This window comes from Coloeus monedula (assembly GCF_965178545.1).
Source record: "Coloeus monedula genome assembly, chromosome: 6".
Lineage (NCBI taxonomy): Eukaryota > Metazoa > Chordata > Aves > Passeriformes > Corvidae > Coloeus > Coloeus monedula.
Window position 1 is genome coordinate 7115004 of NC_138786.1, and position 15577 is coordinate 7130580.

Below are 15577 nucleotides of genomic sequence, written 5' to 3' on the forward strand. Positions count from 1 at the left end.
CTGTGCCAGCCCTGCCCGGAAGTAGCCAAAACACGGGTGTATTATCAACACCTTTCCAACTTCCAAGGCCAAGCACAGCACTGGGAGGGTGCTGTGAGGAAACAAGCTCCAGCTCAGCCAGACCCAACACAAACTGGATGGGCCTTGCCCTTCCAGGATACAGCCCTAGCCTAATGTGTCAACCCTACAGCAAAGTCTTGGTATCCCACCCAGTTCCTCAGTGGAGTCCTGGCTCCTCTGGCTCACCAGCTCCACCAGAGAGCCCTGAACCCTCCTGCCCTGTGCTCCAAGCATCCAGGCCCTGATTGCACTCACCCACACACCCTCCAACAGGCTTCTCTGCCTGTCACTCAAAGCATCCACCTGCTCCCTAATTCTTCCTGCTTAGGGCATAGGGGAAATGAAGCAATGAAAGTAATGAGGCTTGAAGAGCACCATGCAATGTAAAATCCATTCTGATATCAGCCTGTCAAAGCTGAAGCCCCTCTCTTACTTCTCCACTCTCCTGCCGTGAAGGTGGCTGTCCTAGAGTGAAGTAATTTTTCAGTTAACCTTAACAGCATGATATTTTCAGCTTTGTCCTTCTTCCCTTATGCACTAGACCACCACAAAGAGGTGTGGCGCATGTGCAGGTGAAAGGAAATGGAAAAGTAGGAGTCCTGAAGTGCAGAAGCTGCATGGGAGAATTTATTCAAGCAAGCACCAACACACTGCAAGGAGTCCAGCCCTGTACAGAACAGCCTATCTCCAGATTTGGCATAACTTTTGCCTTCCCTCCTCTTTCCCAGCTCCCATTCTTTAAGGGGCTTCAGACCCCCTTCTTCCAAGACCAAGTCTAATGCTACACAGCTAAAAATTTCAGGAGTTTTGTAGTATTCTGCTTCCAACTATTGGTAAGTCCTCACTGGGTGTGAATGCTTTCAGCCTGCTCCTTGCACACAAATGCCACAGTGATCACTGGGTTATTTCAGTCTTCAGCTAAAGGAAAGCAAACTGCTTGTTCCTGGCAAGTAAAAACACACCAGCCAAAGCAAAACTACAAGTATAAGCACAACTTGTCTATCAGAATGTCCTTCTTGTTGAGCAAATCATACTTCAACCTACAAATAAGGAGGCCACCATAAAAAATCAGCCCCCCAACAACACAGCTCACGCTCATTCTGGCTGCTTTTTTGCATGGCAAAAAACTGAACTCCAGGAAAATGGAGCAAGAATTAGAGACTCAGAGCAGATTTCCACAACCATTTGCTTGTATTGCTGTGAGGAATTCAAATTCCTGTTTCCACAACAGGAAAGACTCAAAAGAGCTAGGAGAGCTACTATTTTATGTCTGGTTTAATTGGCTAGAATTCCAGCCACAAATAGGCACAGTTTAGTGTTAATACTAGTAATGAATACTCTAATGTGCTTATTCCTGCTGAAGTCAAACCTGAAAAAAAAATCAAGACTTCATGATCTGCCCCAGTGCCAGGATGCAGAGCTGTCCAAAGAATTAAATAGGACAGGTTTGCAGCACAGTATTAAAAATTACTTATGAGAGAGTGTATTTAAAATGACAAACATCCCACTCTTTATTTAAACAAAAAAAGAGGAAGAAAAAAAGAAAGAAAGCTTTTAAAAGTAAATGGGACAATTTTTTACTTGGAAGTGAATCTGGTATCAAGGAGACCAAAGAAAAAATCAGCTACATTCCCAACAAGGCAAAAAATGTAAACAAACCGCTGCAATTCTAGACCAGGGGGAATTCATTCTTTGATTCTAAACGGAGAGACCTGGTGGACAAATGCCAAGAAAAATGAAACAGAAGCCTGCACCTTTAAACACAGCCACGCTGCAGTGGTGGTGTGTTTGTTTAACATACAGACAGGAGACTTCAGTCTTTGCCAATAATTTTCTCAGTTGCTGACTTCTACTGCATAAACACCAGAATTCCTGAAAAACTGGTGCAACACACACAGTTTTGTCCAGTCTCCCCTGGTTTCCTCACCACTAAATAGCAAAGGAGAACTTTATTGCTGAATAGTCCAATTTCTATCCCTCCTTTTTTTAGACACAAGCTAATTGCCAACTAAGACTATGAAAATAAAAGAAATGAGATCCATTCCAACCCATCAGTGTATGTGAATCCCATCATGTGAGTTGCCAATTGGTTTTCCAGTCCTCACGCTCAATATCTGCTGTTAATTTGCTTGCTATTTCAAGAACTTGAAGACTGTCAGCAAAATCCATGATGCATTACAAAACTTATAATTGGAAAGAAAAAAAAAACCCTCTGACACTTTTCTGACAGGATAAACAGAGAGTCTGAAAACACTGATCAGAACAAGGCAGAAGTACTAACTTAGAGCTGCTTGTACTAAAATATCATTGCAAATGAAGCAGAGAAAGAAACTGAGTTAGAGAAATAATTTTAAACTGATGTAAAATCATTTGATGAAACCCCAAATTTTGCACTGGGCTAAAAAGAAAAGGAAAAGATTGCACAAAACATTATTTTTAAGGGAGATGGCTGAACCTCTCTCTGCTTCTTAAGGTTGCATTATCTATGCCAATTAAAATTTTGCTTCTGAAAAAGAGTTAAGGCACTTCCTCTAGAGTTACTAAAAAAAGCAAATGAAAGCCTTGGCTCCGCAGACGTGAGCGATAGTGAGCCGTTTGTTCTTGACCTCTGGATCACCCTACAGATCAAATTCTTGGACATAGGAAAAACCCACTAGTATTCATTAAAAGCAACTGGGAGGCCAGCTTTGTGCTTCTGTTCTTGAGACCCGAACAAGCTACAGCTTGACAAACGCGCAGGATATCGCTGAACAATGCTGCTGTTCCTGTCAGGAGGGAAGAGCTTTATTCCCAGCTTCATTCAGGATGAATTAATTTTCATCACAATGATGCAAATCACAGATTTCAGTCATTATTTAAATAATTGATTGTCATCTTTTACGTTTGTGGTTCTTTTCAGTTATCCCCAAAAAGTTGATTCTGTTAAACATTAATTGATTAATACTGAATTAGCTTTTACACTACACACTTTTTCCTTCAAAAAGATGCATATATCTCCAGTTATCTAAACAAATATATAGGCTGAAAGTTCCAGATCTTCAGCTTTACTTCTCATTCTGTTAGATATGAGTGGAATTTGCTCACATACTTTCGTAGCTAAAAATGATGTAAAGGATTGCTTTGTTAGATTATTTTATACTTATAGCTTTCGACATTTTTTGTGAAATTTTTATGCAGAAGAGAACTTTAAATCCATAAATAAGCCTATTGCCTCATTATTCATAAAACTAAGGACCACAAATTTCAATGCACACAAAATAAAGTACATCAGAATACTTTTTCATTTCAACTATTTTTCTCTTTCAAACAAGCAAAAAAACCAGTTACCTATAGAGCTGATCAGCAGAACAAAATAAAACAGCAAAAAATATTCTCCCTGAACAATTGTTTCTGTCAAAATGTGGTTTAAACAAATTCTGGCTCCAGTCAGCTGCAGTTCTCTGGTGGTTTGAATGCTTTTAAAGCTTCATTAGAAAACACACATAGTGAGAATATTTGTATCCAAATGTCTACAGCATACTATAGTAAATTCAGCCCTTAGCATGGATGAACAATTTCAGATATAATTTAAAAAACAACACATATTTTAAAATAACATTTGAATTTAAGTAAAACTTACACTAATTCACTTATGCATATTCAGCACCCAAAGCTGCAGTAAAAACAGACTGTCTTGCCTTACCCTTTCACACATACATCAGTATGAGTTATGCTTATGTTTACTTCACAGAGGGAGTTTTAAGATTTAAAAATTCATAAATCCATCACTGGTTTTATTTTCTGTCCTGTTTAATAAGTAGCCTCGATCTCAAATTTCCCAAGGAGAAAATGTTTCCACTGGAATCTTACAGAATTTTTTACTGCATAAACTATCAATTATTTTCCCACCAAACAAGCCAGGTTCATAGGGCAAAGTCAGAAGAAAGAGAAAGGAGGGGAATGTTTTTGTGGATTGTTATCTATAGACCAAATGGAAAATCTTCAGCCATTTTGTTCCTTCAAGATACATCAAAGAATCTCCTATTTAAGGTGTGAAAATGTCAGTTACATTCTTCACCTCAGAAAATGAGCAGAGCTCTGAATGTGATTTATGTCCCACCCTTGCACTTTTCTCTTTTAGGGGCTGATACTCTTCTTTTCAACTTCCCTCCAGCTAATGCCATTTAATACTCTCAGAACCATCAGGCTAAATTCAAATTTTCTGCTCCTTAGAGGCTGTTGTTATGCACCACCGCACATTCCAATTGCAAATACACATGAATGCTCCCATGTATTGTAAGTTATTTTTTTACTCACAAATTCTGCTAAATTGTAAGTTAGGAGGCACTACTTGAATTCTCTTAGGTCTTTAGAAAGCTTTTAGATGTACCATGAGTAATAACATGTAATGAATATGAACTGGTGTTTCTTTTCTGTATTTACCCTGAGTTGGCAATTTACATTTTCTAGATAGATGACTTATAGCCAGCCTTCCCAGTACTCTGGCAATTACTTCTTAGAAACTCCTGACAGGCTGAAACCTCCAGAATCACATCTGTTATTCTTGGTTTGATCCCTCTTTTTTAAATTAAAACCAGTAGCTTTATCAGCAAATGAGAATTTTTTTCCCCTCTGGAAATACTTAAAAAACTGCACATAAATTGAACATGCCAACTCATCTCATGTTAGGGTTGGCACACGTTCTGGGTTAATGACCAGTGTTCCATTTCTGTGACAGAACTAATTGGGGTAAGGAGGACATAAATACATACAAAACCCCACAGTTCTCTTCCTTTGGGGTAATCTGAAGATTTATAGTAATAGAACAAGGTGTGATTGGAGGGGAGAGAGTAAAAAAATTTAAGAAGTGCTAAAATGCTTGTCTGACCATTCTGTGTCAGTTTCCAGGCACAGAATAGATTTAGAGCAGATTTTTTTAATATCTGATGGGACTTTTCCTTCCTCTGAAAGACCAGCTAAAAGACAAAAAACTTGTTAATTTTCACATTTTCTAGAAACCGTCATTATTTAAAAAAAAAATAAAATAAAGAGGGGGGGGGAAGAGAGAAAATGCATAGACAATACCACATTTCTGACCTCAACACAGACTGGCAGATTGATCTAAAAAGCTGCATTGAAAATGGTAGCCTCAACTCCACACCAACAGTTGCTCAAAACATGATTTGACAACAGTTTTTCGCAGCTAAACACAAATGAAGCATCGCTCAAAAGAGAGAAGTCCACACTTGGCTGGAGCTCAGTGTCAATTTCTAACAATCTAGCTTCATTTATCATGCACCACTAAACAGAAAAATCCAGTTATCAATGGATTATGGGAAAGATTAATTCAGGTTTGCCTTCCATGACTAGGTCAGAATACAATGTGCCATTCACTTTTTATGGCTAAGACAACTCAGTGCCTTGATGTGGTGTCCCTTAATATTCCAGAACAAACATTCTAAATCCACGTGTACACCTGCAAATTGAAAGAACTTATAAATGCAGCTGAAGACAAAAGGATGACAGATTTCCATTATAGATTTGGGAAGCAAAAGAGGAGAAAAAAGAACACAATATATTGCCAGTACATATAAATGTAAATGTAACGGTGTATTGACACAGTTCTCCATTTCAGAATACCAAACTCTCTCGCCTCCAGACTTGGATTCTGTGTTCTCCAGGTCTCTCCAGCAGTGCTGTAAGGAAGCTGAGTTCAGGTAACTCTGATCCAAATAAATTTGGAAAGATGCCTACGCTTTCTAATCACTGGGTATCTGCAGAGGCCCTCCAAGTCTGAGACATACACGCAAAAGCAGCTGAACACAACCTTAGCAGCAAACCTCAGCTCCTCACCCTGCAGCCCACCTCACTACCCAGGGCCTTATGTGCCCTGCCTTCTCTGCTGCCATTACAAAAAAAATTACTTTGAAATGTCTCGAGGAGATGATTCCTAACCTGAATTAAGATCATCTTTCCCAATTTGCTGATATTGCAGGATTTAGAGCATTACGTTTTTTTAGCTAAGCAATGTCAGGCTGATTTAAACTAGTAGCTAAAGGCTATGACTTAAATTAAAAGATTAGTAGTTCAAGTCAAGAATGTGAGATAGAGAGCTAGATCACAGTTTTCTAGCCAGCACTAATGCATACAATATGAGCAGGAAAAAGCATTGTCAGAAGCATCAATGTGTGTGGTATCACACTTATCACCAAGGTCTACAGGCCAAGTCAACAAAGACGAGATGAAGGGGAAAATTTCTAATACATGTATGGGCTTGTCCCATTTCTTGGTTCAACTCCTGTCATTCCTCCTTCCTCTCCTACTTTCACCTTTAAAGCAAATCTGACATCAAAAATAAGTTATAAGCTTGTAATAAACCCTTCTTCTAGGTGTGCATAAATTAGCATCTCGGTGCTTCTGCTGACAATTGAGAATGCCAAGCAGCAGAATGATTATCACCATCACTCAAGTTCAGGTCTCTGCTAAAGCCTGAAAGGACTGTGGCTGCTCTTAGCATGAGAATTTAGCACGAGCACTACTCAAGACTCCACAGAAAGATGTCAGGCATCACAATTAAATGACATGTAGAAAAAACAAGGAAGAACCTCCTTAGCACAAAACTGGGCAGCAATCTTTCCTGCATGACATACTTGACACATGGGTGGAATGAGACCAAAGCTGGTTTGAAATTTTGTTATCACAACTTTACAAGCAAAAGAAAACAATGCCTAGAACTGATAAAAAATAAGGCTTAAAGCACCTGCTGCCTTGTACCCTTATGCTGTGTGGGTGTTAAATGCCACCACACTAATCTATTAGCACAGCAGATACAAATACCTCGCCAGTATACAACGTAACGGAATTTCCCTAATACATCCTAAAATGCCACCACAGTTAATCCACAAGCACAGAGTCGGCACTGACTCCACAGTTCAAGTGCATTCACCAGGCAGAATAGAAATAGTTACAATTCCTTTTGTTTCATTTCACACACATGGCTAAATAGAGAGTATCCAAAACAAAAAAAAAAAAAAAAAAAAAGGAAAAGAACTGTTTCAGGATGGTTTACAGCTAAGCTGATACTGTTCTGCAGGGCAATGCAACAAAGCAGCTTCATGCACGTTCAACAGGAATGATTCCTGCTGTGGTTCAAGTAATAAACAGCAAAAAAAGTTTAAATTGAGACTTACCACGGGGCACCATATATTCGGAATCCTTTAACTGTTACCTCTGAATCTTGTAAGTAAATACTATTTGTCAGGAGTGACTGAACATTGTCAAAGTCCTCTGGTTTCAATTTGGACACAGAGGGAAAGCGGTAGTAATCTTGTTTAACAAGGTCTGCCATGAATTCCTTATCAAATGTCAGTTCATGATTCCCAGCAATCACTATTTTATATTCATATGGTAGGTTTCCTGAAATAACAAAAAAGAGGACTTAATTAGCACATTTCCTCCCACACCAGCGACGCCGGCACAATAAGCAGACAGCTAGCAGTGACAGAGTGAAGCACCCGAGGCCCGTGTGCATCTCCATGCTGGGCACAAGGTACTGATGCTGCATCTCCTGCACTCAGTGAACGGTGTCAAAATGTACAGGAACAGCACACAAAGCAATGTCATAACAAAGGGCCTGTACTGCAGAGTTCAACAAAACAAGCTGGCAGGAAACAAACCAGCTCCAAAGGTGGCATAAGCCACCACTGCTGAACTATTCACCTGAATGTGACCATGAGGCCTTAGCCAGGTCAGAGTGAGCAGGCCCGAGTCCCTGTCCCCAGGAGTGACCTGCACTGAGGTACCTGGGTGTCCGAGCAGGTAGGTGACCAGAGACTGCAGGATGCCTCCCAACTGTGTCCTGGTGCTGTTGGTTTTTAAATTATGGCATTATTTGGATTAATTTGTATTCCAGTGACATTTATCAAGACTTAGTCTATTCTTGAAAGCTTCAATTCATTTGCAATGTCCTTTTATATTTTTTTTTTTTGTTATTATGTTTATGGCAGTATCATCTCTGTAAAAAGTACACAAGTAGAAGCAACCATGAAACTCAGCCAAGTAAGACAAACTAGGAAAAAGGAAATGTGGTTAATTCATTTACCATCAGAGTCAGAGGTAAAGAATTACATGTTTGCTCCCCTCAATTCAGGGGAGCTAATACCATTGTTTGGAAGGAGGCATGGATCATGCTCACTGAGCCAGATTTTTGGAGTTCAGAACAGATTTTCAAGCACTTGGTACCAGCAATCAGTGCCAGATTTTCCAAATAAACATACTGGGTGCTGAGCTCCCTTAAAAATACAGTTCCACACTGTCGTGTCTTCACAGAAGTTAGGCTCTTTTACAAAATCTGTCCCACTGTGACTTGCCAAAAATCACACGTAAGATTGCATCAAAGCTAACTGCTACTGCCTTCACAATAAGGCTGATTTCTTAGTCTCATACCTTATCCTTCATTTTGGTGTTAATACAAATAATCATTTAGAAATGGTTGGGTTTGTTATGGGGGTGTTTATGCAGTTTGTATTTGTTTGTTTTTTTTCATAAACGCAGCAAAATATATGTATAAATCTATGGGTTCATCTTCCAGTTCTGGAACTCACAACATCTGTCCCAGGGAAGACAGAATCAGATGTTACACATTCCTTGTGAGTACAGCTCTCCTAAACAGAAGTGGCTTTGCTAGTTTAAAACTTGTCTTTCAACTTCTGAAACTGTTTGGGTTTGTGTTCTTTTTTAAAGTAAGTTTCAAAGTAAAGCTGTAAGTATATACAAGATTAACTTTCCCCCAAGTAAGAATTACAGGGGAACCAGTCAAGACCCTCTGCTTTTCAGTATTTACAGCACAGAAACAGGAATTACACAAGCTATGTGTGCAAACATCATCTTTGCAAAATTAGTTAATTCTGGATAGAAAACCAAAAAGCTACAAATCCCCGGAAAAACCAAGCAGACTGTGTTTCTCATAGACACCTCACGCCTGAACAAAATACAGCTTGTACATATTCATAACTCTCTGTGGTGCTGCATTAGAATAAAAGCTGGGGAGATGCAATAAATGCTCCTCTACAGGTTTTGACTCACTCCTTTCCCACTTTCCTCCCCTTCCCCATCTCTGCTACGTGCTGCTCTGCAATTCATTTTTATTTAAAAACTCTGTGTGGCAGGTACCTACAATTCCTGCTCTCTGTGACTCCTGGGCACAAGATAAAATTGCTATTTTCCCTTCTCCCAGGAAACATAAAAGATACCACCAGCATGAAATTTGAGACACTTGTCGTAACCATCAATCCCCCAAAACAAGCTAGGTATGATAATATTTTCAGAGAAGTAGGATGGAGAAGTTAAACTCAGGTTTCTACGAAGTTGTCAACATTTGCCTGTTTTAACAAAGAAAACTCTTCATCTCACTGGATAGATGTCCAAGCTTTTACACTTTCATTTATTTTGGTAGACTTGAAAACCAGCACATTTTGCTGATATTACACCCAATTAAGCCTGCAGCATTTTTGCTCAAAGTAAACGTTTTTTTATCTTGACATTTTAAAAATAAGGGCTTACTTTGAAGACACACAGGACATGCAAAGGCAAACTAATGGTGACATCAGTAATTATTAAAACATATAAATGTAACACTACATATTATATAAGCACCTGAGATCAGTAGGGGAAACACAGACAGTGTTTCTTGCAATTATGTGAAGACAGCTGTTGATATTTTTAGGACTAAGGAGATGGTCCACTTGGTCATTTCTTGAGAGGAGGCACTGGGGAGCTGGGGGGCACTGGCATGGAACAGCCTCTCTCCACTTCTGCCAGGGAACCCAGGACATGGCTCCACCAACAAAAACTAAGGACCAACACCAGGACCAAGGAATGAGGCAAAACAGGCCCCGAAGGAGAGCCCCCACAGGCACCCAATTTCATCAGCACCCACCCTTGAGCTCTGGCTCAGTGGTGCTGCATCCCACTGCCTGGGAGCTGGGGAGAAACCAGTGCTGGCTGCAGGTGTGACAGCCACCAACCCAGGCTCCCCATCCTGCAGCAGCCAGACCAGATGTGCTGCGCTCTGGATTTGTGCCTACTGCAATGTTTGCCACAGGAAGGGCACCGAGGCCTGGCCTTGCTCCCCACCCACGTCCCCAGGCCACCACCAGTCACATTTGCTTCTCGTTCTCTGGTGTTGGCCCAGGAGCTCCCAATGAGCAACACCACCCCTCAAGAGGCAAACACATCAAAAGCCAGGACCATGCAAAGGCAGGGCAGCAGCAAGAGGAAGTCTCATTCAATTCTTGTCTCTTCCCTGAGGAAAGACTATATAGCACTAATCACAGTAATAAATTACCAGCAATCAGATTAGCTATTTGTTCATCACATTCCAGTTTTTCATTCTTGAAAGGCCCTGTGGCATTGCACAACATCCACTCTCTCTGATAATATTTCTGAAATATTTTGGCATGTTTTCTTTTGGCAGACCTGCCCTTTGTCTATAATCTGTTGACCTTGTGTTTAATATGGAAGCATAAATAGTCATCTTCAAAAACCTCCTACTCCATGGTAATTTAGTTTTATCTTGACCAGATTAATCTCTGTGTATCTGCATCAGTGCTGCCTGTACAGCACAACACACAGGTTGAAAGGCATTTCCTCATTTTCCTGCACTAAATCTTTGTGAGCTACATTTGGTCTTTATAAGTCTGATTTCCTAACTATCAAATCTTCCATCATGCATTAGTAACATTATTCATTCTAATTCATACTGTGACTGTGGAAGACAATTAGAAGAATCCTTTTCCAAACTAGAAAAAGTGTGATGTTTACTGAGCCAAGCACTTCAGAAACCCCAATTATTAACTTCCAGCATAATAACTGGGTTTATTTAAAACACTTAAATGCATAACAGGTGAGATCAAAAGGCTAAAACTGACACGACCAAAAATGACCAGGCCACTAAGTCTGTGAAATAGAGGCACTTATACTGGAGTATTTGAAACCCATATTTATGTGTATATACACACACACAACAGGGTGTGCATATGTGCATCTTCAAAATATATCTATTATTTTGGTTAAGACATTTTTAAACATCTGCTCCCAACAATACAAACAAGGGCCCAACGTAACCACTGATCAAGAAAATACTGCAATTAGACAAGTTGTTCTTTTCTGGAGGCCAAAAGGTCAATATCGCTCTTGCTCAACTAAAGGCAACAATGGTTAACTCTGAATGACTTGTAAAAATGGAACTGTTTACAGTAAATACATTAATCAGGGAGTCTCAGGAAATTTCTGTGACTTCTGGTGTAACAAATCAACCTCAAGCTACAGTCCCAAGTACCTTTGTCCCCTCCCAATGGTTCATCTTTACTCCTGTGCCATGACACCTTCCTGCCAACACAAAGACTTGGTGGGCACAGAGCAGAGTGGATCAGGAAACTGATCCAGATGAAAACTGATGTAGCAAAAAGGAGTGGGGGTCTGTGAATGCTGCTAAGGCAGAACTTCTATCACTGGCTGCAACCACTTACACCACTCCAAGTGTCAGCTGAACAACAGACTGACTTTAAATATATCTATTACATGGGACAAGGGGGGAAGCTTGGGGGACAGGGGGTTGTGTGGTTTTTTTTAATCTATGTAAGTAGTCATTTCAGTGGGTTTCTTTAAGTTCACCTTAAGCGCTTGGATCTTAGGAAGCCTTAATCTGTTGAACAACCACTCCCATTTTAATAGCATGCTTCATATGAGTACAGTTTAGTCACACAACCCAAGTTCTGTAGAGCTGCCAGACATGAAAAGGAGTCTGCCTGGCAGTGAATGTTAACTGCTGAGTCCCTATAAAAATAGAAAATCACATTATTTTTCAACTACTGTTACCTGTAAACCTCACAGGGAAGTATGGGAATAAGAAATAATGTGATACTAGCTGTCTATATAGTGGTAGAAACCTGTATTTACACACAAATTATATGAAAGTGATTTTGATGTAAAGCTCTGAATATGCATATATGCATGTATTAACTATTCAAACCACACAACACTTCCATGAAACATTAAGCTTTTTTCATGCCTGTTTCATAGCCTCATAAACTCTTTGGCCATATCCTGAGAAATAGGCTGAGAAACCTTGAAGCATAAATTTTAGCCCCCTCAAAAGAGGGAAAACTGTACAAGAGAGAGATGTGTGTGCAAGTGAATCATCTCAAATTTATGGTATACTGTACATGCCTCAAAAGTGCAAAACTGATCATGGAGCATTTACCTATAACCACCCCCATACACGTCCAGGGATAAACATGGAACGAGCAGATTTTGTGTTGCTCCTACAGACTTCCAGTCCCCACAGCTGCAGCTGCTGAGGGCAACCAGCACAGCCCACAACTGGTCAGCAGCCATGCAGCTCTTCCTAGACAGGTTTCTCATGGAAAGCCCTTGGCACTGCAGGGCCATGGTACTCTCTATTCCCGGCATTTACAGCACAATCGTAACACACAGCTTTTTTTCAGCTTTTTAAAACAAAGACGGAATATCTCAAAGACTCCAATTTCTCCTTCAGCAGCAACAAGTAAGTTAGGCTGCATAAGTACAGTTATACAGACTCAAGCTTCCACAGGATAAGCTGGACCTATCCCACCAACAACCCACTTCAGGTACCGAGATCCAAAACTGGGTAAGAAAAACATCTTTTCTAAGACGAGACTGACCAACTGACTATGAAAATATTTTGGCTGTTTTAATCAAATCAGCCTTCACAAAAGTCCTCAATGGAACAGCTCAAACTGGTATCAAGCAACACACTGGCTGAAAACAGCCCATGAATTTCTATGCAGTTTAGCTCCCTGTGTCTGTAGAAACCTACACAATGAAACAATTAAAAACCAAAAAAAAAAGCAGCAAATAAGAAACAGAACATGCACAAAGACAGAACATGCTTCTAAAACAGTACAAAGAACTGAAGTACAAGATCTCTCAAAATCTTTCCAGTGAAAAGCATTCCACCATCAGTTCAGATGCCTCTTTTTTTTTTTCCTTTCCCTCCAGTTTTGGAGAAGAAAAAATAAAGGCAAAACTCACATGGGCAACACAGCAAGAGGAGAGGATGAATGAAAATTTAACTGTTTTGCCTTTATGCAAAGAAAACATCAGATCGCAGCACAGGGAGAAGCAAAGGCTGAGACCCTTGAATTCCTGTGATAAATCCAAAGCTTGTACATTAAAGCTCCCCTTTGTTGAAAACACTGTTAGACACAACAAAACAGAAATGTTAGGTAAGTGCAAGCTCTGCCTCTGACCTTTCCCTCTGTAACCGTCAGGCTTCATTAATTTTCACAAGGCCTGACAGCTCTAGCGTTAATACTCACACTTGCGGATCGAGCCACACAGCAGGTTCAGAGTCTGCTACCTTCTCCTCTGAAACTCATGCATTAGGATTTCTTCCATGCTGGCAATGGAAAACCAAGTCTAAGAAACATTAAACACAAAAAACTACGTTACAATAATGCCAAGGGTGAGTCATAAACCCATGAAAGCAAGGAAGCACTGAGCAAATCTCGCCTGAGCACCTGTAACTGAGATGAGCAGTGCCAAGGTGCTCCAGGACACGGGGCCCTGTCCCAGGACCACAGGCACAGGTGCTGCTCCACCTGGACAGGCACTGTAGAGCAGTCTGATGCTGCAGCATTGGTGGTGCCTAATACCAAGTGTTTCCACTCATTCTCTCTTCCACAAGTAAATGTAGTGACTTTTGCACAACACTGGGCCAAAACATTCCCACGTGCAGCATGAACCCTGTGACAGGGCCAGGTGCACTGCAGAACCTACTCAACTACAGGTCTGATTTAACCACACTCCAACATTGGTGACAATTCCTTGCTTTTATGTTTTTATGTCTCAACCATAACATTATTCTAATGTAACTGTTTGTGATTAATATCTTCCTCCCGTCTGTTAAAATGAAAAATGTAGCACTACATAAGCGACAAGCTTTTGTTTCCCTTCAGTGTTCCACAGCTTCCTTAGCATTATTCTGACATAACTTGTCCTGGGCTTTGATCTCCAGCTTGTTTTGAACTTCACTGGGCTACTGTTATTGAAATACCTTTATTTTTTTTTGAAACATGGAAAGCTTCATTAAACTTTTAACAATTAATATATGATATTTCTCTGTTTTGAAACAGAATCTGAAGGTTTTGTTCAGTCTAACCTCAAAAGCAAAAAAAAAAAAAAAGCCTCCAGATTTTGCAGCTCACAGCACTGCCAACTTTAGGTGTAAAAAGTCCCCCCAAATTGACTTTAAAATTATGAAATCTGAAACACAAGCAGCACAGATTGCTTGCTAGTCCCTGGAAAGGCTTTCTTCTCAGGCTTTTAATTATGCAACCTAAAAGATAGAGCTTTCAAGAGGGGAAAAAAAAAAAAATCATGTAACTTAAATTCAAAGGAGCTGGCAGCTGTTAAATTTAGCAAATTCTGACACAACACCCTACCTGGAAATTGCAATAGCCTTGTTTGTCCCTTTCCTTTTTTCAAGTGCTTCTTGCATTAGTGGTAGTTCCTGCTCCTGTCCTCTTTCCCAGGGCAAAACAATCCCATGGCTGTGCTGGTGCCATGTGCCCCCTCTAAGGGATCCTTTAACAGAAACGGTGCTCACTTTGAAAATTACAAGAGTTTTTGAGGCGAGAACATTTTTTGTCTGGCAGAGCTGAAGGGTGTTTCCCCAAACAGAATTACCCCATATTTACAGCTACAGCGACGCTTGCATCAACCCCCGGCAGTTCAGGGTCTATGGTGCGTGTGTACTGTAAATATAGAGAAATGCATTCTGTTTTGTCCAACAGAACTCTAGATTTTCTCTTGCAATCAAGATTTTAATGTACCAGGGCTGACATATTTTAGACCAATGTCAGCACATTGTGTGGTTTCAAATGGCTGCGACCTTGAACTCCAAATACTAATGCTGAGAACAGGAACCTAAGCTTTGCCTTCACAGTACCAGTAGGGCTAAGTAGAAATGTTCTTCTTGGACTTAATTTAGACTTAATTGAAAAGGGACATTTTTGGTTACTATTAGATTAGGCCAAAATATAAAAATGAGCCCTAATACTATCTAAATCTAATAAGAGAAAGCCATCTCTCTTTCAAAATTTTCAAAGCATTTTCTATAAATGCATCACAGATCAATTTACATGGTATTTTTGTCAATAAGCAAAACAAAATCACAGGTTCCAATTGGCTTAACTCATATTGGAAAGCGAGAAAGCAAATGCTAGAAAATGCAATTACTGCAAACAAACTCCATTTTCTCCACTCAGGTGGGAATTTCGGAGAACATTTTATTGCCCTCAAATAATATTTCTAAAGGCATCAATACACAATTCTATTTTCTTTTCTGAGTCCCCCACACTATATAAACTAATCCTCCATAAAGAAATTCACCTGATTTTGAAATAATATATTGGTTGTTGATATTACCTTGTGCACACACATACTGTATCAATTTAAATTATTTTTCTCCATGAATCTTAAGAATATAAAAAGC

The 15577-nt window shown here is 40.0% G+C and overlaps 1 protein-coding gene across 1 annotated transcript in view; it reads right to left on the minus strand.

The window, feature by feature from the left end:
• The window catches only part of MPPED2 (metallophosphoesterase domain containing 2), a 105733-nt gene that overhangs the window by 40381 nt on the left and 49775 nt on the right, over positions 1–15577 (minus strand). Inside the window, exon 4 of the mRNA XM_082283093.1 lies at positions 7230–7455. Coding sequence (XP_082139219.1) covers positions 7230–7455 — 226 coding nt within the window. The remainder of the gene's footprint in view (positions 1–7229; positions 7456–15577) is intronic.